This window comes from Alternaria burnsii, assembly GCF_013036055.1.
Source record: "Alternaria burnsii strain CBS107.38 chromosome Unknown 746, whole genome shotgun sequence".
In the NCBI taxonomy this organism is placed as follows: domain Eukaryota; kingdom Fungi; phylum Ascomycota; class Dothideomycetes; order Pleosporales; family Pleosporaceae; genus Alternaria; species Alternaria burnsii.
The window spans coordinates 1,319,177-1,339,758 of NW_024066109.1; the positions used below are offsets into that span (position 1 = coordinate 1,319,177).

Genomic DNA, 20,582 nt, shown 5'->3' on the forward strand with positions numbered 1-20,582 from the left:
GCCACAAAGCGACCCTTTCGAACCAAGGTCGACCAGAAGGCAGAGGACCGCACTCCGCGTGAATGACATATTGTCCTAATCCAACCTTGCGCAGAAAAAAACACATCGCTACACAGTCCTCCCACCCACGATGGTTGAATCATCAGCATACTCGCAGAGCCAAAGACACCCGCACTTGACACGAAATTTCCGTGTGGATGAACCCGTACGCACACATACAGTATTCAGCTACAATCAACGCACTCGAAGTCAAGGCTGCTACCATGGATACCAAATCAACAAAGGGAAGACGCAAGACACTCTGAAGGGCTCCCATTGTGAACAGTCTATGACGGGTGCCCGAATCGAAGCGTACGAAGACGCCGTCACCACGAAAGCCTGGCACGATGAGTGGGAGGTAGAGCCAGATGATTTTGGAACACCTGAACCACTGCTCGTCCTCAACCGACGTGCAAATATCGACTTGAAGAATCACGCACGGCAGACGAAGTCGACATATCTATGTCACTGGGATCAAGGCCATGAGCCGCGTGGTGTACTTGCTCAGCGCTTGGCAGAAGCAAACCAATCTATGGAAAAGGAACAAGCTGGCGTATGCATTGGCAATGAGCAAGATTTGCAACACATGAGAGTGAAGCGCGCTGTGCGGAATGCGGACGTCATCGACTTGACAGGGGACGATACCGTGGAAGAAAGCAAATCCAGGGATTGTGTCGGTATCGAGAATGTAGAGAACTACCCCCCAGGAACTATGGCGCAACCATGGGAAATCTAGAACTGGATACTAGGTCAAGCAAAAACAGCCTACTCAAATGTGCTCAGCCTTCGAGTACGTGACAAAGTCAGACAATTTTCGGTTAGATCAGTCAATATCTTAAGAGCTGCTAGCTTCACTTCTAAAATCCTTCCAACTCTTTGCTGCGACCTCTCTCTACGCAAGAATGAATTTACTGTCGAATCTTGTGATAAACAAACTGTCGTGGTGAAAGAACTGAACTTCACTATGTTGATCTTTTTGATTGCTTATCCACCAACTTCTGGGTATCATTTTATCGTTCACTCCATTTGTCCTGAGATCCGTGTGCATAGAAAGGTCCTCTTCTCTCCTGGTACAATCATGACAGCTCATATCGTACCGCAATAACTACAGCTTCAACCAGACCTTATCAGTTTCCTCCCAGCTAAACTCAACAGAAGCTAAGAGCCTCGTAGTTACTGATTCAGTCAGTAGAACATTGAGATCGTCCGTAAACGAGCGGTGCCTAGGTATGCAGCCAGACTTTGGAAACCAGCCTATACCAGATGCTACGCACCATCTCCCAATTTCGAGGCCTCACAAACATCACAGGTCAAAAGGCGACGGTCTAGCGATGCCAAGATCCTCACTGAGAGGGAAACCGCGGGCGCAATTTCTCTTGGACATCCCGGCCTACGAGTACAAACTGCCTAAGGAGATGCCAATCAATGCGACAATCGTGGATCTCATCGCGGTCGTACCGCAATGGTTCCGCAACCCTGGCATCACATGGCGCTTCATGAATAATGGTATCAATGCGGCTGTTCATTTTGCAATTCTAGAGCGGCATAGACATCTTGGCTTGACTGACGTTGAGGAAGCTGAACGCGCCCGCGACCATATCTCAGACACATACCGGAAGACGATGCGCAAAATGGAAAACTTTTCTGGGTGGACAAAAGCAGGACACAATATTCCGGATAATTGGAACAAATTGAATATCTCCGTTAGCGGTTATCTTCCGGAATCTGCCAAAAGGATTGGTTATGTCACACCGGCATCTATTCCTTTCATTGTCCTCGCAGTTGGTCTGAAGAAGCTCCCTCAGGGCTATGATGCTGGCGACTTGAGTCGCGCACTGCAGTTTGCAATGCAAAATCAGAAGCTTGGTGAACATGGTCGACCGACGGAGTTTATGTTCCCAGACGATATCCAGCCCATTCTTGATCATATTGGCCATACTCCAAATACAGAAAACCACGTTGATGATACTGTTGTGAGGCATTACTACCAGGTCCTGAGAGATGCGGATGGGACGCGTCGTAAGCAGTTCTTAGAACAGCGCCGTCAGCAACAAGCTGCTGACGAAGCCGTCGTCAATCGCGCACATCAGTCCCAAATGCATCATGCGCCGTTATGTCAAGAGAGCCCGGGAGGACATGGCATACACCGATCACCGCTGGAAGCTACATCACGAGCATCATCTGTTCAACTACACATGCAGCCCGCAGCCAGCGTTTCAGCTTTGAGCTCTGGTCACGAAAACATACCTCCAGCAGGAATGGGTGCCTTAATGCCTGCTGCTTTCCATGATTCACCAATGACACAAGATTTGTTCCCGAATGTAGCTCAAAGCTTTATGTATGACCAAACACAAGATCAGGACCGTGGTAGAACTGCTATGAGAGGTGCCAATCAAATCAGCCCTTGCATACCGCATACAACCCGGTCGAACTCGCAAGAAGCCGCTGCAGATATAGCATCAGAACTCCTAGCTCAAGGTGCTCGGAAGGCTTATGTATACTTTCCCGACATCCCAGACATCTGCAAGTTTGGGACAGACGATCAAAAAGGTTCTTTCGTTGTGGAAAACTGGTCACATCTAGATCCTCAACGCGCCACAGAGGCCGTGGATGCACTAATGGCCGTACATCAAACTTACGATCTGAACGCTTCTCCTATTCCCATACAATATCTACCGCAGGCTCCGTACCGTTACCATCCTTCCGCAATCTTGCGAAACGGCCCAGGAGAATTGGATCTAGATGATCATAGCAATCTTACTCATGCATTACCATGTGCGCGGCAATGGTAGTATTCATGCAATGACTTGGATCTTGTGAATATTCATCTAGCTCTCACTGCGATGAACATGTCGGAGGCGATATCTAAGCTAGATGGGTATTGACCAGCTTATCAGGTAGTCTTCGTATCAAGAATGGAAACGCTTTGCAAGATGCACCGTAGAACGTGTGTTCAAGATTTTCTTAGAAGGGTCGACGTTACGTATGGCTAGATGCAGGTTTGTGCAAACTGGAGAATGCGCCGACATAATTGCATGGCTGAACAGCTATCAATCATGAGCCCGGGTCTTAGGATCATCGTCATTCTAAGGTGGTTTGTTTCATTCGACAATAGTCAATTTACTTCTCTCCCTTCTTCCGCGTACTTCCCACTTCTTCTACCATCTGCTTCGTTCGCTTCACCCATATCTCAATCTCCTCCTCTGCAGTATGAAGCCATCTCCTTGATACATCCTCACTACTGAGGCGATTTGACTGTTGTCCGCGCAAGGCTTCTTCTACAGCATACGATGCGTATTTGATCGATCTCTGGTGTGCTGCGAAATACTTAATGAGCCGAATTTGGTGCGCGGCTCTGCGTATGCCTGTATCAAGATCTTGGGAAACGTTTATGGGGCTGGCAGCTACCGCGTGTTCTGTTTGACTTGATACGGCTTGTGTGACCATGATCTCTAGCACTTCGCTAGATATACCCTCGAGGAGATAGAGAAGCAAGTCGGATGCCGATCACCAAGAGCTTTTAACGCCGTGCCACTCTTGAACGCCTAATACAGCGTTGCTTGTATCTCTGTTCGTCACAACTAGTTGTTCGTGTCATGAATATACAGATATAACGATCAATCATGAGCCAGTACTTGACGCGCAAACTTTACATGCCAGCGTCTTCACGTCGTGCCGTATCTCCAAATCCGTTTGGTTCTGCGTCACTCATGGCCAGCATATTATTCTGCATAGCAGTGTCCTATCTCGTATGGCTATCGCTTCAACACACGAGCGGTATGCTCCTTCCAGCACGCCCAACAGACGACACACCCTGACCAACGGCTTCGAAAGTGCTAACTTGGCTTTTTCGCCAAGAGATTCAAGCTACGCATATGTCGTAGCTGTGCACTCGATTGGCGGACCTCGATCTCGGACGTTATCAGCAAAGGAGTGTCCTATTGTAAAGCTTCGTTAGAATGTGTCATGTCTGGTGAAGGTCAGACGCAGGCGAGAACGAGATGCCTGCCCAGTCGGTGTAATTGTCGTCCGAGTTAATACCAATGTAACGAATGCATACGTCATGATCTAGAGACTCTTGGCGGTACAGTCTTATTAGGCCTCCTGCCAATACTTCAACGCATGGCACGTAGCAAGAACTTGCATCGGCTTCTGCTTCTTCATCTCTATTGCTTAGAACTTCCAAAGCCTGTTTCTGTGTTCTTGGATACTTTACTATGGCACCACTATCTCTCTACATCAGCTTTAACACCTCTTTAGCAAAGGCAATATCCACTCTCATTTTCGCACGCCTCTATAAGCCCCAAAGTCCTCCGCATCGCAACCTCAAAGGCCAAAACGCAGTAGTAACAGGCGCAAACAGCGGTATCGGTCTCTCGATCGCGACTGCGCTTGCGAAACAAGGGGCCACCGTGTATCTTGCCTGCCGCAATGTCGAAAAAGGCCATGCAGCTGTTGCTTCTATCATTTCGCAGCTAGGTCCCGAGGCAGCCACAAGAGTATTTTGCTGGAAGGTAGATGTCGGAGATTTGCACAGCGTGCGAGCGTTTTGTGAGAAATGGAGAGAAGAGGGCAGGAGGATCGATATGCTCGTGTACGCGATGTGCCTGGACGACGTGTTTGTGAGACACATACTGACAGCTTGCAACAATATTTAGGCATAATGCAGGAATCCCAGAACCCCCGGTCGGCACAAGGAAGACAGACGAGAAAGGTCGGGACATTGTTCTAGTTACAAATTTCCTCGGGAGCTTTTTGATGACATGTCTCCTCGAGAAGTATCTAAGTGAAAAGGGACGAGTGGTATTAACGAGTAGTACTGGGCATTATGGTGCATCGGAGACGGTGATGCACGCTAGGCCTGCAGGTGTAGCCACGAAGACCGCTGGTGATGATGGCAGTGTTGACCAAGGACTGCTGGGAAAGCTGAAAGCGTACCTTGGTATGGGTACTGGCACTCTTCATTCCTATGCGCTTTCCAAAGCTCACCAAGTCCTCTTTGCCGCAATCCTTCAACGCCGTTTTGATTCTACTCAAGACAACCAACGTACAGCACACGCGTTTACTCCTGGATTTACATCCACGCCAATATTTGCCAAGTTGGCCTTTGGCTGGAAAACATGGTTCAGCAATCCCACTTTCGCTCTTCTCAAAGTGACTGAGAAGTATGTCGCAGTTGGTACGGATGAAGGTGCAAAGACTGGGTCTTGGCTGGCGAGCTGTGGCGGAGAGCGCGGAGTTGAAGGGGGTGGGTATTGGGAATGGATGAGCAGAAAGACGAGCCTAATCGATTTCGTGGAAGGGAAACTTGGGGATGAAGAATGGAGTAAGGCTTGCGGAAGGGTTTGGAGGGAGTGGGAAGACGATAGTGGGTGCACTTGGGATGTGGCGCTTTGATGCAGACAAAAAGGGAATTCCAGCCAGCTCAAAATCCTCGTACTGGAGCTTGATATGGATACTGCTGTGTGCCGCGCACAAAGGTGCAAGATGTATTGACAAACTTATAGATGAAGCACGTTTCGATCACGCGTCCACGCACAAAAAAGCGCAAAATGGAAAGACGTATCGCTCTAGCTGCTGTTGGTTTGGATGGAGCGTGTATGCGTGTTGATGTTGGTGAATAATGTATGCGAGTCTGGTTAGCGTAATCTGTTAAAAACTAAAATATCTCCCGGCTCAACCCCGACCAATTCAAATCTAACCCCACCCGCACAAAAAATGCAAAAAGAAAATATACAACGATCTAGCTGCTGCTCGTTTCGATCGAGCGTCCTCCGGGTTATGAGCCCGGCGCGCTTCCGCTGCGCCAAGCAGCTTTGGTGCTCGTTGTGGGAAGTTTGGCAATTAATGAGACCATAAGGTCACCAGACCACGGGCTGTTGTTCAGCATTGCTGTACGCCGAGTTCCAATTAAGAGGGCAGTAGAGCCACAGGTGGGGCCGAGTAGAGGGAATCGCATCTTACTTAGGTACCCCTCGGTTGTACAGTGCGTGAGACGGCGGCAGATACGTAGCAGTAGTACCCGAACGCTCAAGCTACCCTTCGCCTGTGAGGCTCTCTGAATGCCAAAGCAGCAGGTGCAAGATGGTGGTGGAATCGATGTGTATGGTGAGCCGCATGCATCGCACAAAGTGGCACATTCAGAGTCTGTGTCCAGGTGACAATGCAACGTAGGAGGGCACCGGTATGAACGTGTCTGACGGAAGAAAAGGTGCAGGCTGCAGTACACAGCAAGAAACGAGGATTCGACAGTCTTGCATGATGAGAGATGGCGGGACAACCGCTTGAAGACGCAAGCATGGCCACTTCGATCCACGGGACTTGGGACGAGAGCGAATGTGGCTAGCGGCAAAACGCGCTTCAACGCGACCCGCGTGGACGCGTCCTCGCACTTTAGACACTTCCGCCCCGTCACGCACGCATGCCCGTAAACCCCAACCATGACCTCTGCCAGAACCAATGAGTAGCTACTCACCAGGCATACCGACCTCCTTCGACCCTGCACTACTACACTCCGAATTCGAATTCCTCGATAACGCGCCCACTTCGCTCTCCTATTCCGACGAACTCGACGCATTGCAACAGTGCATTACCGAAGACACAGCAAAGAAGAACCGTGCAGGCGTCGTCATACAACATCGCGCCTGGAACGTTGCAGATATCTTCAGAAGCGAAGGAGAAGGTCCAGCTGGTACTACGAGCGTGAACCCGCGCTGCAACTAGCACTAATCCCACCAGACACACCTGCGAAGCGCCACACGCAGTCACCAGCTAAGCGCTTTCCCACCGACTCTTCGATTGAAGTCACAACCTTCCCTTCCTCGCCCCCAATCTACACAATGCCGCTCATCTCGTCACCCATCGCATACCCGCCTAGCTCGTCGATGCCACAGGCGCCCTCCCCAAAGAAAAGGAAGCGTCCAGAAGATGCACGAGAGCCGCTGAAGGATGTGCCAAACAACAACGCAACACGTAAGATTGGAGGCTTCCTGGACGACTCCGACGACGACGAAGACATTGCGGCGCTCAAGGAACACACGCTGAAGAGAAGAGCAGTGAGCAGCATCAAGGATCTTCCGGCTGTCCCAGAAGGCTTAGGAGACTATACACCACCTGCGAGCCAGGATGAATCCGCCGACCCCGAATCGATACCAGTAGATGACCTCGACAATTACAGCTTCAAGTCCAGATCACAATCGCCAGTAAAGCGACCACAAATGCTACGAGAGTCAACTTTAGCGCAGCACACGCGTGGCACCGTAGCCCGTAATGCGTCAGGCAAGGTTTTTCACATAGGCAAGAAGGCCGCACGCGTAAACCAGACGTATGAAGAAATTATTGCAGCAAGATCGGAACCCGTGGAAGGCAAGGCAAGGACGAGCTATTATGGTCTGAATATCCACCAACTCATGGACGAGGCGAAATCGCTCGATCAAGAAAAGATCGCGAATGCGTCTCTGAAGACTCATGAGCAACCACATCCGTCAATCGAGCAGCCACTTGCCAGAACCGCAAAGACCAATCGCACACTCATGTGGACTGAAAAGTACCGAGCAAAGAAGTTCACAGACTTAGTAGGAGATGAGCGTACACACCGATCAGTGTTGCGTTGGTTGAAGGCGTGGGACCCGATCGTATTTCCTGGCTCCAGCAAAACGAAGCCCAAGAAAGCAAAGAACGGATTCGAAGACGACGAACAGAGACACCGCAAGATATTGTTACTGACTGGACCGCCCGGACTCGGAAAGACTACGCTAGCTCATGTTTGCGCTCGTCAAGCCGGTTACGAAGTCCAGGAGATCAACGCTTCAGATGAGCGCAGCGGAGCTGTTGTCAAGGGTCGCATCCGGGATATGGTTGGGACTGAGAATGTGCGCGGGGTCAATACTAGTACTGTGGACGGAAAGGTGCGCAAGGCTGGGAAACCAGTATGCGTCGTAGTGGATGAAGTGGACGGGGTTGTTGGTAGTGGAGGCTCAGGCGAAGGCGGTTTCGTCAAAGCTCTAATCGACTTGATCAATCTCGACGAGCGCAACACGAAAGCACTAGGGCAGCACCAATCCAGTACCGGTACCAAAAAGAGGAAAGGGGACAAATTCCGACTCTTGCGGCCCCTCATTCTCATCTGTAATGACCTCTATCACCCTTCTCTACGGCCACTTCGACAGTCTTCGATGGCTGAGATCGTACACATCCGCAAACCCGCCCTCAACATGGTTGTTTCGCGAATGCAAGAGATTTTCGGAAAAGAAGGCATTCAGTGTGATTCAGACGGCGTGCGCCGCCTCTGCGAAGCTACATGGGGTGTCAGCACGAAGAAAGAAGGAGGAACAGGCAGCGGGACCGGTGAAGGAGACATTCGTGGAGTCATGGTAGTCAGCGAGTGGATAGCAGCTCGCTTACGGTCGTCGCATGATATCAAGTCAAAGGAAAGGCCTCATCTATCGCGGAAGTGGATAGAAGACAACCTAGTTGGTGACCTGCGCCACGGTGGTGGAGCTGCTCGAAGCCTAGGAAGAGGTGGCGCAAAGGATGTTGTTGATCGTGTGTTCCGTGAAGGTGCTGGCTTTCCAAAGCAAGCTGAAACGACAGATGCAAAATCGGCAGCTGCGCGGGCCAAGAGCGGTGTCATCGGTGTCGCGGAAGCAGGCAAACGACGTGCTATGGATCGCCTAAGGGAGATGGTTGACACAAGTGGAGACTGCGACCGCATCGTGACAGGTATGATCTATCCAAGCTCACGCATTGATGTCATGCTAACAACAAACAGATTGCTTCACTGCTTATCCCGAAAAGCCGTTCCAAGACGATACCCTCCTGAGCAAGCCATCTGCTGCATATGAATGGCTTTATTTCCATGACACACTCAACTCAGCAGTTCACGGCTCTCAAGAATGGGAATTGGCACCATACCTGTCTAATTCTGTTCTCGCCTTGCATAACCTCTTCGCATCGCCTATCCGATCATCTGTAAATCCTATAGCAGACCCAGATGCACAGCCAACGCCGTTCTCTGGACCTGGTGCAAGCTTTGCAGCCCTCGAACAGTCAAAGGCTAGTAGAAGCCAGTTGATGGCGCTACAGACAAGCCTGACTTTACCGTTAACGCGCATGTTCAGGAGCCCAGAGGAGATGGCCATGGAGCTCATACCTTACGTCTTGCGCATGTTAACACCCGACGTAAAACCCGTCCTCGTCAACACTGGTGCATCAGGATCAAAGTCTTTCGCTACCGCCTCTGTGCGCAAGGCTTCGGAGAAAGAGCTTGTCAAGAAGGCTGTAGAAGCCATGGCAGCTACTGGTGTTCGATTCGAAAAGTCTCGAATCGAAACTGAGGACGTGGCAAACAGAAGTGCTGGCTTCGTCTGGCGAATGGAACCCGCTTTAGACGTCTTAGCAACCTTCGAGACGCTGGCTGGCAAGAAGGACGACAAGGGACGTTATGCAGTTCGCAGCGTCTTGGAGCAAGAATGGCGCAAAGAGTCGGCCCTCCGTGAACAAGCGAATCGCAAACGTCGTGGTGGTCAAGACGAAAACGACGAAGAAACAGAGACTGACAAAAAGGAAGAGCAGACTACTGAAGAGAAAGTCGCAGAAGCCAACAAGAAGGCCGTAAAACGTGACTTCTTTGGCAGGGTGGTTGTCGAAACAGACAAGAGTAGAAAAGAGGCGAAGAGGAAGCAGGATAGTGGGGAGATGCAGGGTAATGTAGGGAGGATATGGGTATCCTTCCACGAAGGATTCTCAAATGCGGTGAGGAAACCTGTTACCATTGACGATATCATGAGGGATCTCTAGTTTTACTCTTTGCCACAGGAGAGGTGTCACCGACGAATGACAATAAATATATTATAACTCTACCCGAGAACGACACAGATGTGCGTGCTCATGCTTTTCTCGCCATACAAGGCGCTTGGGATGTGCATATTTCTCATACTGGAGTATATTCTACCATGTGCCAGACCTTGTTGTATACTGCCAGTATTTCCTGGCGCAAGTGTATGAATACGTGCCTCACTTGGATCGAAGGCGATTGGCAGAGTGAGCCAAAGACGATGTCACCTAGTGTACAGCAGTTACATTCGAGCCAGCAAGCTTCTGCTTCGCAGCATTAATCCTCTCCAGCTCTATTTCCCTTTGCTTATCGTCTAAGTTGTCTGGAAGCGTACCGAGCGCACGATCACCAAAGAGCAGATCGATCTCCTCAAGTGTAAGCTGCTTGGTTTCCTGAAATACACGTCAACAATTATTTCCTCCGTGAGCTTTTCGGATTTTGCACGTACCTTAAACACGAACCAGATGGTGGGAAATGTAACACAGACGTTGAAGGCCACGAAGATGAAGTAGAACTTGTACGTGATCTCACCCAGCCCAATGGGTGACACCTGACTCCACACTGTTCCAACAAGCCAGTTACCGAAAGCAGTCGCGAAGGCAGACCCACGTCCACGGATACTCAGTGGAAGGATTTCGCTGGCATATACCCAGGAAATCGGGCCAAACGACATACTGAAGATGCATGACACTAGGAACAAGAAGAAGACTCCAGCAGCAGATAGCGAATCTCTTCGGGAACCGGTAGCGCCTTCAACCTGAGATCCGATTATTGCCTCGCAGATAAGGGCGATGGTAATACCAATCGTGCCGAAGAGAAGCGGTTTCTTGCGGCCCACGCGATCGAGAAGGAAAACGATAAAGAACAGATTGAATATAGGACCGACGACGTTGTAGATGCTGGTGACGAGAAGGTTGCGGTCTCCGACTATGCCCAAATTCTCGTAGAGAATGGTGGAGTAGTAGCCTATGACGTTGATGCTAACAGCAAGTTAGTATGGTTGCGTTGACGAACTTGCAGATTACATACCCAGTCATCTGCGTAAACACCTGGACCAGCGTAGCATGCATGAGTCTCTTCCGCCATACCGGGACAGTGAACATGACCTTCCAGCCCGGCGCTGTAATCGCCTTCTCAGCGTCAATAGTCAATTTGATTTCATTGAATTCGCTCTGGATCCATTCGTCGTTCGTGCCATTGTAGTGCAGTTTCTTAAGTACCCTCAGAGCGTCGTCTGCACGATCGATCTCGACCAGGTACCTCGGTGATTCGGGGAAGAACAGCATACCACATAGAATGATGAGACACGGGATGCATTGGAAGGCAAGTGGAAAGCGCCAAGAGAACGACGACGTTGCGGGTACCTTCGAGGAGCCGTAACCAACCCATGTCGAGACGATGAAACCTACACCAATCATTTGCTGGGTAAGACCAGTTATGAGACCTAAGCATATGAGTGATTAGGATTTTGAGCGGATTCAAAAGTACTGACCTCGTGTTTTAGGATGAGCACATTCAGTCTGGTAAATTGGCACAGACATGGACATCAAACCTACTGCCCACCCAGCCAAGATTCGTCCAACGAGTATCATAGCGAGATCTTGAGCGGCGCATTGAAGGACGGCTCCAACCAGGTTTATGAAGGCACCCATCATGATCGTTTTCCTGCGGCCGAATCTATCCATCGTGAAGCCTCCCCTAGCATTTGTCAGTATATGTCGAGAACTTTGCGCAAGGGCCGTTCTCTTACATCATCGAACCAAAGAAGGCTCCGCCTGAGAACGTCGCGTTGATGGCTCCTATAACTGGAGATGTTTTATCTGTGCTGAAAAACTCAAGAAAGTTTGGGGATTGAATGACAATCGTCATTACTCCGGAATCATATCCGAAGAGGAAGCTGCCCGTGCCAGCGAAGATCGCAAGGGCGACGTTGAAAATGAGACCCATGCTTGCTGCCTTCGTCTACCGACACACCGAAGACTGGATGAGGTATGGAATACTGGGAGAACACTTGATATCAACGTGCTGCTGCAGCAGGTATATATTGGCCCAAGCAATGATGTACTCGCGCCATCGACGCATGCTGGTCATGTTACATCCCCAGGGCAGCCTCGCGTAACAAGCATTTTAACCGGAAGCTCGCGCCTAGCTTCCACTGTGCGCTCATACACAAGCTTTAGAGGTGTCCGCTGGTAGAAAATTATTTGCTGATCTGAGTGAGTAAAACCCGGGGAACAAGTCGAAGGATGTTGGGGTGCAGTAGCGTGCGGGGAGGTATGTTGAATTTCCGCCAATGGATAGCGTCTGCCACCAGCTCGCTTCGCAGATGTAGCACCGTTACAGCGGCTCTACTTCATGTTCGAAGCCCGTCACTACGAACGATCGCAAGTGCAGGATGCATGGCCTCTCATGATGGCCGGCCCGCCTGCCTATCCTAGCTTTGAGACCTTCCAATCCCCACCCAGTACATCCATACCCTTGAGCTCACCATCGGCGTTGACCTCTAGGAAGCCCTTCTGTTCGCCTTTGTTATCCACCAGAGTCGCTTTGTCACCTTCCCTCACGCCATATAGTCTAATTTCACCACCAGTAGCGAGCCATTCATAGCTAAAGCCGCCCTCGCCTTGTGCTTGTCCGAGCACCAACACAGTGCCTTCTCTAACAAACAACGGCAATTGGAGGAAGCCATACTTCTCCTTGATCCACCTGCCACCCTTTACTTCTTTGCCGTCCCAAAAGCTGAACCAACGACCGGGTGGCAGGTAGTACTCAACGCTGCCGTCTTCTTCAAAGACAGGGGCAGCTAGGATCTGACTGCCAACAAAGAATTGGCGATCCACATACCAGGATGTTGGGTCATCTGGAAACTCAAGAGCTGTCGCACGAACGCTAGTGGGCCAGCCATTAGCAACGCTCTCTTCGGCCTGTGCGAAGAGGTATGGCATGAGGCCGCGCTTGAGCTGCACCCAGTGTCGGAGAACCTCGGTGCAGTTTTCAGGCTCCGCTGATGAGTTGTCGACTAGCCACGGCACGCGGTATGAGTTCGAACCGTGAAGTCGACTGTGGGAGTTGAGCAGTCCAAAGGCGACCCAGCGCTTGTAGATCCAAGGTGGTGGGCTTCCTTCGAAGCCACCAATGTCACTTGTCCAGAATGCGAAGGATGCAAGCCCGATACTCAGCCCTCCGCGCACCGATTCAGAGAGTGCAGCAGGTGTCGATTCGCAATCACCGCCCCAGTGGAGTGGAAAGCGCTGTGATCCCGCACAAGCCGTGCGCGCGAATAATATGGCTTCGTGCTCACCCTCTCGTTTCTGCACTGCCTCATAGACCAACTTGTTGTAGATGAAAGCGTAGTAGTTGTGCATACGACTCGGATCTACGTTTTTGTCATGCCACTGGACGTTCTTCGTGGGTATACGTTCACCGAAATCCGTTTTGATAGAGTTCACACCCACATCAAAGAGTTTCTCCATGCACTCGCGGAACCAATCGCAAGCCTCCGGATTTGTAAAGTCGACAATCCCCATGCCAGTCTGCCAAAGGTCCCACTGCCACACATCTCCGTTCGTCTTCTTCAGCAGATAGCCTTTCTCGGCAGCATATTTAAACACCGGGCTTGCCTGACCAACGTAGGGATTCGTCCAAACACTGACTTTGTTAATAAGTCCGTCGTCCTTCATGCGCTTGATCTGACCCGCCGGGTCTGGAAAGCTTTCGGGGTCCCAGATGAAGTCACACCAGTGGAAAGCACGGAGCCAAAAGCAATCAAAATGGAACACTTCAACTGGTATCTTGGAGTCAGACATCTTTTCGACGAAATGACGGACAGTCTGCTCATCGTAAGATGTCGTAAACGATGTGCTGAGCCAGAGACCGTACGACCAAGCTGGAACTCTATTCGATCTGCCAGTGAGAATGGAGTACTTGGTCAGTACTTCTTTAGGAGTTGGTCCGTAGATAAGGTACCTTAAAAATTAGCCAATCAAACCATCGAAGCCGTTCACGATGCTCACCATTTCAAACGCTGCCCCGCAACTGTAGTCTGCAACCTTGAGCATCGTTCGCTGCCAATCTCCATATCGATCTTGTCGGGTGTATCGATGAAGACACCATAACCTTTCGAGCTCAGCCAGAATGACACGTTCTTGTATGCCTGCTCGCTTGAAGTACCCCCGTCCTCGTTCCATACCTCGACATTCTGACCGATCTTGTTCCAAGCACCAAAACGTTCACCTAGGCCGTGAATAGTTTCGCCAACACCCAACTCAGTCTGAGTGAACATGTAATGTTTGTGTGCACTCAGATCTTCCACAAGCTTGGGTGTGCTAAGGGCTGGCGAGTACGCTAGCCCGACGCTTCGGTTGAGAAGTGAAGTCAACGTCTTTGACCCGTCCGTTGCATGGAATTTGATGTCGAATGTATGTTGATTAGAGCTAACAGTCGCACTCAATCCGCCTGAAACGACCGTGGTTCCCTTCTCGGTCTTGCTAATCTCACCCGTACAGTTGGGTTTGCCCGCTGGGTATAGATCAAAGTTTGGACCTAGACGCCTGGCACCAGCGAAGTGCGTGGCTTCGAGCGAAATAACGCCATCAAATTGAGCCTCGATGTCGATGGAGATGGTGCTCAGATTCAAAGTGTCACCTCTAGTGAAGATCTTCCTACTTGGACATAAGAGTGTGACCGCTTTGTTGTTTTCATGAGGCGTGACGGTATAAACTTCTTCCGCATGTTGAACTGTGAAACGGTCGTTGACCAGCCACATCCCTATGAAGTTGTGAGCAGTGAGAATTACTTGGGCCGTACAGACTCGTACCATCGCGGAATTTCATCTTGGCTTCGTCCTTGAGCTCAGATGCTTGAAACGACCTATAGAATAGTTGATTGATGACTTCAAGCCACGTCTGGTGGTGTCGTTTTCTGTAGTTCCCAAGATATTCAAGAATGCCATCATAGCACTCGGATATGCGGTCCGGCCCGTGGGCGATGCTAGGAGTGTGGAGGACTGTATGGACGGACAGTTCGGTACCAGATTACCCGATGCCCCTCGCGCTGCGGGGTACGGCTCAAGACACTACAGAGATCAACAGCAATTTACTCGACAACTGAGAGCCCATCCAGAGAAGCTACCATATCAAGCAAATGGTACCCAGCGGAGGACGTGGACTTGATCATTTCCGATTTGCTTTTTAGCCGGCTACTCGAGCATGCAAGGGTCACGAAGTACTTGCCAATTCCCGCTATAAGACTCGTGTAGCGTCTGCGCGGCACCTTCTTCACCATCACCTGAGCGTTTTCATGAGCAGTGCGCATCGGAATAGTTTCCCGTCCTGAATCATGCGCAATCACAAAAGAGAGTTTCGACGATACCTTCCACAAGGGTTGTCCAAGGGCACGTGAAGGGGAACTCGCAAGGCACCGCGTAAGCAATTAGCCACTGAAGGAACGATGGACTGATCCTTGAGAGCGACTTCCTGCCAAGTTTCCCGAACCGTCTCTTTACTTCACGGCACTGCGTGAGGCTGCACTTCTGTCCACAGCACCACTTAGACGCGGGAATTCCAGAGTAAGGAGAACAACGAGAAGCGAATGGGAGTCTGACCCTGGTGCCGGAGACATCTCCGGCGCGAAACGTTGTTCACAGACCCACTACCCACTGTCCCCAACAGGGCGCAACGTTGTCGCAGTCGCCCAATTCGTCTTGTCATCCGTGCAAGGCTTCCGCACGGTCAGTGTGTGTTGTTGTCCCACTCGTAGGGTATCGTCGTCCATTATGATAAGCAGATCTCATCTAGCTCCTGAAAAGCTTGAACTGTTGTGTGATTTGTTAACGCAGGCATGCCCCGAGACGCCCCCTTTCTGCAACGTACTTAGCTTTCCCGTCGCGTGCGGTGTTCTCCTACCGCATTTACTCCAGTTTACCACGATACGATCGATCGGGATCCCGAGATTAGATTCTTTTCCTGCCTTCCAGAACAACGACATGCCGATATCAGTTATTTATTTCTATCTTCGCCGTCCAGATGTTACTCCGGAGCACTTTCGATCTTATATGGAAGGCACGCATGTACCATTGATCAAAGAAGTGTTTGAAATGCATCCACCGCAGTCTCTAAGGTTGCGTTACATAGCACGCGTCAAGACTGGGGCTGGTGACCGGTTGGGCGCTGTCACATCAAGCAGAGGACGAGCGGATCCAGATGCGCCAGTTGTCTTGGTCGGGTCGCCTAAGGATGTAGATTGGGATGCAATTGGAGAGATGGTTTTCCGCGATGAGTTGCACGTCCAGCAATGCCTAGCGGTGATGAACGGTCCAGGTGGACAGCGGATTAAAGAGGACGAGGAAATCATTGCGATAACGGAGAAGACCCGGGTAATACTTATGGGCGAGGAGAGCAATTTTATGTAAACTGCAAAGGCGTACACGTGCGTAGCTAGAGGTGGATGGAATTTTAGGTGAGTCGCCGCGTACTCGCAGTGTATGGATGGTCTGACATTGATATAACAGGGTATGTCAACGAGACAAAGCACAACAGTCACTGGTTTCTATTAGAGGAATGCGCGATCTACTATCAATACAGTTAACGACCCCAAGTGTTTGATGCTCCTGGTTGTTTCATACATGAAGATGCTCTGACATCTCCGACAACACGCGAGGGGGTGGCTCAAGTGACTGTAGAAAGTTGCAGTTTGATAAAGAATAATGAGGCTGGTCCCAATCACCAGGGGATATGCATCCGAGCTGCAGATGCTACCCAGCCTGCGAAGTTGCGCTCGTTCATGGTTGGTTTTTCCGGTTGTTTCAGCAATAGGCTATTAATGCGCTTGACGAAACCTTGCCGTCGCATTCGACATACGTGTCGCCAGGCGGGTGGGTCTGGGCGCTCTTGAACGCGCCCAGGCAGTAGGAAACTCGACTCAGCTGTGCAACTAGAGCCGACTGTACAGTATTGTGCAGAAGAGGGGCAGAGTATACAGAGATAGATGCGGAATTTCCGAACACACGTCAGATCGTCATCACGTGATAGCGTCGTCATTAGAGAACCGTGGAATCTTGGAATTCGCTTTCCCTTGGCAACAACAACCCGCTGCTATCAAGCGGATAACACCTGCATGTTTCGACACAGCGGCACAAAACGAGAACCTGAGCACGAGGCTTACACGCGAGGTTGACGGTCGGGATTGAATCATAAACGGGTTCTCAGAACGCGTCGCACCAGCGCGCCTAATATCGACCGCTCGATACCCAACTAGCACTACAAGCTGATTAGTTTACTGCCTACCCAGTGTATACTTAACCTTTGTGTATATCATACTCTTGTTTCTTGACACAAATTCATCATTATTAGGCGTCTTCGCACTTTGGTCGCGTCTTATGTTATGTCGTTAGCTCATTGTTGCGAAGAAAGTCGTCTGCCCCAGATTTACCAATTACGCCAGATAGCTCCCGGGACTTTTTTGTAGTTGGTACTGTCACAGTAACGACGGAAGAGGCAGCCAGTATCTCTGGAGGATACAACCCAAACGACAGGCCGTCGGTGGCTTTCAAATTCTTTTGCAGAGCCTCCATTCTGTTCCGAATTACTGTATAGCTACCCGAACACTACCACGTAAGGAATATCCACATGCCCAACATAATATTCACTTATGCTCTATTCGAGGACTTCAATGCTACTTCTCAAAGTCATGAGAAATGCCGATCACCTCTTCTAAACTCTTCTCGGTACTGTCCCATTCCTTACTCACTACATCAAGCACCCATCTCCCCCTAGGCTTGAGACAAAACTTGAAAGGCTTAGGCTCAGTCATGAAGCCAACGACTCTCATCTCCTACGGATCCACTTCCTCATCCTCTAGAGCCTCTACATCGAACGCCCAGAGTAGATGCGCGATGTTCATGAAAGTTTCGTCTGTAGCAACACGCTTTCCTTGGCAAATCCTTCGACCCTTGCCAAACACAGGAAGTGGAAGGTCGTCGCGAAGCTTTCGATTGCATAACCAGAGCTCAGGGACAAGATCTTGTGCGTCACCAAGTGAAGCGTCAAAAACCACCTCATCGCGGCCAATGGTCCATGCGTCTGCCATGATGGTTACGTCTTTGGTAATCTTCACGCCATCGAATTTGTCAGTACGGTCCACACGTCGTGGAATAGACCCTGGAGATATAGGCCGCCAGCGGAACAGTTCATGTGCGACAGCATCAACGTAGACGAGGTTATTCCGGTCCGAGAATCTAGGAAGCCGTTCGGGGCCAACGAACTGGTCTAGAACTTCATGCGCATGGGTCAAAACAACGGGTTTCTATGTAGCTGCGACAAAGAGCCAGAGTAATTGGCGCGATGACCTTTCCATCCCGCCCTGGATAGATGTCGCGAGCGTGAAGGCAAGGACGAGATCTGATACTGGTGAGTTCACAAGAGCGTGTTTTGATGCGGTTGTGATGGCTTGCTTTGTTGCATTGCAACCCAGTGCGCCCTTACCGAGGCGAAATAGGCGCATATACAGATCGACCTGAGAAGTGTAGAGCTTGTCAGCATATTTTTGCCACGGGGAGATGAAGGCGGGCAAGTAACGAAGGAAGGGCACAAGGTCTGGAAGCTGAGGATTTGCGGCAAAGTGAGTGACTTTCGCTCGGATGGCAATAACCTCATGGAGAAGTGGCTCTTCAAACTTGGGTATGCGGAGGCCATAATGAAGGGCAAGGATGACGCTAGACTGGGTTCGCTCGAGTAAAGGGTAGATGGTCTTCGTAGTAATTGTGAAACCGTCTGTGGACTTCCTTAAGGCAGTAGCGAGGTCAAAGAGCAGTTGTCTGGCCTCGTATTCCATCAGCGGCTGAAATTTGGCCGCTGCAGGCGCACCCAGGCTTGGTGATAGGACGCGATGATGCAGCTTGAGATGATCGTCATAATCGTGCATCAGCGTAAATCGAGAACAGCCTGGGGCTGCCCCCGTAATCATCTCCATGCTTACGGAAGTCGGTCGGTTGCTGTACCATTGACTGCGACGACTGAAAAGTTCAGTGACGGCCTCGTACGAATTGAGTACGACAATGGGTACAATTCCAAACAGCTTGGGAACTGTAATCGGCCCGTGTTGTATAGACCAGGCGCTCCAGTTTATCAGTGGTTTCTCGATCGGAGAGCTGTGAAGATCACTAATAAGGGGAAGTTTGAGGAGGGACTTTTGGAATGCATTCTGGCCCTTATTGTTGGTGCAAAGGTAGAGTACTGCCAGGGCGCTCACGGCCAGAAAGACGGTCGCAATAAGGTTGGATATGGCTGAAAGATCAACCTTTGAAAGCTGTGGGAGATGCAATTACTTGAAAGCCCAAGAAGGCGGATAACATGCACAACATTACTCAAGTTTCTGCTTTAAGAGCCTGATCCTGAATAAGTTAGGCAGAGTAATATTCGGCAACAACATCCCCGGTGACCCATGTCACGGCCCATCCGAGATTGCGATAACGAAAGTATCGAGTTTTGATAACAGCGTCTCGGCGGAATGCCCCTGGTAGCGCGTATGGCGGATATTTTTGCATTCAACTAGACTGACATTGCAGGTACCGCCATCGCTCCTAAAATGAAAGTTGGGAATATCGAAGACCTTCTTGGGCTATCGAGGGACTACTTGTTAGCAGCCATGAGATATCTCGTAATTTGAGATAGGGCAGAGAATCCCCTGTATGAACATGCTCGGAATACGGATGGCGAGATTCTTCATGTCACATCACACGCATTATTCGGTGTCTTTGCAGTAGGCCCGTCTCTTCCTCCCGGTCCGGGAGCGGAATGCGCAGATTCGACCAGGATGACATACACAGATCTATCTGTGGTCTTTTGCACGAGAAGATAACTGTTGCGCATCCGACCAGCATGAGATATACGACGCTTGACAAGATATCCGAGAGGAATCTAGCTGGATGGGACTCCTGTAGTCGCACCTTTAGTGGTGTGGGTGATGTACTAGTCAGATTAAGCGCTCAAACTGGGGGAGAGAACGGCCCTTCAAGCTTTGGAGGGTCTGCACAACATGGCCATATTTCCTGTCGATACTCATGACCAAAAGACTGTCCTAGGTGTGGCATTCTCTTTCTCCTTTCTTGCCGTCCTCGCCGTTGTCTTGCGCTTGACTGCCCATGAGATTGCCCGCAAAAGATGGACACCCGCCGACTATCTCATCATCACTGTCTGTGTAAGAAGCCTAGAGTTAGCAATTGTGACTACCACTAATCAGGTCGAGATTTTCGCCGTTGGCTTGCAAGCAATCAGCATCACTGGTGTCTTCCTCGCTGGCATTGGCTACGGGCACGTTAAGGACATCGTAGCAGAATACGGCCTGGAACCTTTCACCAAGCTCTCGCAGATCGTTATACCCTTGCAGTTTCTCTGGGTTCTCAGCCTCGCTTGTGCCAAGATGTCGATCCTTACTCTGTCTGTTTTCATTTTCCCAATTCGATGGGTTGTTTGGGGCTCCTACGTAACCATGGCTATCCTTATTGCTTGACGATCGGAACAATTCTTGCTGACTGTTCGATCTGCCGGCCTATCGCATTCAATTGGGACAAAACGATTCCTGGAGGAACTTGCGGCGACCAGGCCATGTAGTTCACGATCAGTGGAGTCATCAACGTCGTCACTGATGTTGTAGTGCTTCTCTTACCCATGCACGCTCTGTACCACCTCCAGATGGCTATGTACAAGAGAGT

The 20,582-nt window shown here is 50.4% G+C and overlaps 10 protein-coding genes across 10 annotated transcripts; 6 read left to right on the forward strand and 4 right to left on the reverse strand.

The window, feature by feature from the left end:
* Positions 1 to 130: 130 nt before the first annotated feature.
* Positions 131 to 775, forward strand: GT037_003001 (uncharacterized protein; the record flags this gene model as incomplete). Its single annotated transcript, XM_038928048.1, has 1 exon — positions 131 to 775. The coding sequence occupies one exon, from the start codon at positions 131 to 133 to the stop codon at positions 773 to 775; it is 645 nt and encodes a 214-aa protein (XP_038789326.1).
* A 595-nt stretch (positions 776 to 1,370) lies between these two features.
* GT037_003002 (uncharacterized protein) lies at positions 1,371 to 2,831 on the forward strand (the record flags this gene model as incomplete). The annotated part of the gene is made up of 1 exon (XM_038928049.1): positions 1,371 to 2,831. One exon carries the CDS (start codon positions 1,371 to 1,373, stop codon positions 2,829 to 2,831), a length of 1,461 nt encoding a protein of 486 aa, XP_038789327.1.
* Positions 2,832 to 3,159: 328 nt separating this feature from the next.
* Positions 3,160 to 3,486, reverse strand: GT037_003003 (uncharacterized protein; the record flags this gene model as incomplete). The annotated part of the gene is made up of 1 exon (XM_038928050.1): positions 3,160 to 3,486. One exon carries the CDS (start codon positions 3,484 to 3,486, stop codon positions 3,160 to 3,162), a length of 327 nt encoding a protein of 108 aa, XP_038789328.1.
* Positions 3,487 to 4,256: 770 nt separating this feature from the next.
* Positions 4,257 to 5,436, forward strand: GT037_003004 (uncharacterized protein; the record flags this gene model as incomplete). The annotated part of the gene is made up of 2 exons (XM_038928051.1): positions 4,257 to 4,633; positions 4,698 to 5,436. 2 exons carry the CDS (start codon positions 4,257 to 4,259, stop codon positions 5,434 to 5,436), a joined length of 1,116 nt encoding a protein of 371 aa, XP_038789329.1.
* Positions 5,437 to 6,498: 1,062 nt separating this feature from the next.
* GT037_003005 (chromosome transmission fidelity protein 18) lies at positions 6,499 to 9,837 on the forward strand (the record flags this gene model as incomplete). Its single annotated transcript, XM_038928052.1, has 3 exons — positions 6,499 to 6,730; positions 6,778 to 8,760; positions 8,810 to 9,837. The coding sequence occupies 3 exons, from the start codon at positions 6,499 to 6,501 to the stop codon at positions 9,835 to 9,837; spliced, it is 3,243 nt and encodes a 1,080-aa protein (XP_038789330.1).
* A 264-nt stretch (positions 9,838 to 10,101) lies between these two features.
* On the reverse strand, positions 10,102 to 11,821 carry GT037_003006 (sugar carrier protein a; the record flags this gene model as incomplete). The annotated part of the gene is made up of 5 exons (XM_038928053.1): positions 10,102 to 10,266; positions 10,323 to 10,854; positions 10,904 to 11,318; positions 11,367 to 11,572; positions 11,625 to 11,821. The coding sequence occupies 5 exons, from the start codon at positions 11,819 to 11,821 to the stop codon at positions 10,102 to 10,104; spliced, it is 1,515 nt and encodes a 504-aa protein (XP_038789331.1).
* Positions 11,822 to 12,303: 482 nt separating this feature from the next.
* Positions 12,304 to 15,049, reverse strand: GT037_003007 (glycoside hydrolase family 31 protein; the record flags this gene model as incomplete). Its single annotated transcript, XM_038928054.1, has 4 exons — positions 12,304 to 13,840; positions 13,888 to 14,641; positions 14,691 to 14,778; positions 15,005 to 15,049. The coding sequence occupies 4 exons, from the start codon at positions 15,047 to 15,049 to the stop codon at positions 12,304 to 12,306; spliced, it is 2,424 nt and encodes an 807-aa protein (XP_038789332.1).
* Positions 15,050 to 15,857: 808 nt separating this feature from the next.
* On the forward strand, positions 15,858 to 16,283 carry GT037_003008 (uncharacterized protein; the record flags this gene model as incomplete). The annotated part of the gene is made up of 1 exon (XM_038928055.1): positions 15,858 to 16,283. The coding sequence occupies one exon, from the start codon at positions 15,858 to 15,860 to the stop codon at positions 16,281 to 16,283; it is 426 nt and encodes a 141-aa protein (XP_038789333.1).
* A 1,421-nt stretch (positions 16,284 to 17,704) lies between these two features.
* GT037_003009 (cytochrome p450) lies at positions 17,705 to 18,841 on the reverse strand (the record flags this gene model as incomplete). Its single annotated transcript, XM_038928056.1, has 2 exons — positions 17,705 to 18,138; positions 18,355 to 18,841. The coding sequence occupies 2 exons, from the start codon at positions 18,839 to 18,841 to the stop codon at positions 17,705 to 17,707; spliced, it is 921 nt and encodes a 306-aa protein (XP_038789334.1).
* A 1,065-nt stretch (positions 18,842 to 19,906) lies between these two features.
* Positions 19,907 to 20,380, forward strand: GT037_003010 (uncharacterized protein; the record flags this gene model as incomplete). Its single annotated transcript, XM_038928057.1, has 1 exon — positions 19,907 to 20,380. One exon carries the CDS (start codon positions 19,907 to 19,909, stop codon positions 20,378 to 20,380), a length of 474 nt encoding a protein of 157 aa, XP_038789335.1.
* Positions 20,381 to 20,582: the final 202 nt, after the last annotated feature.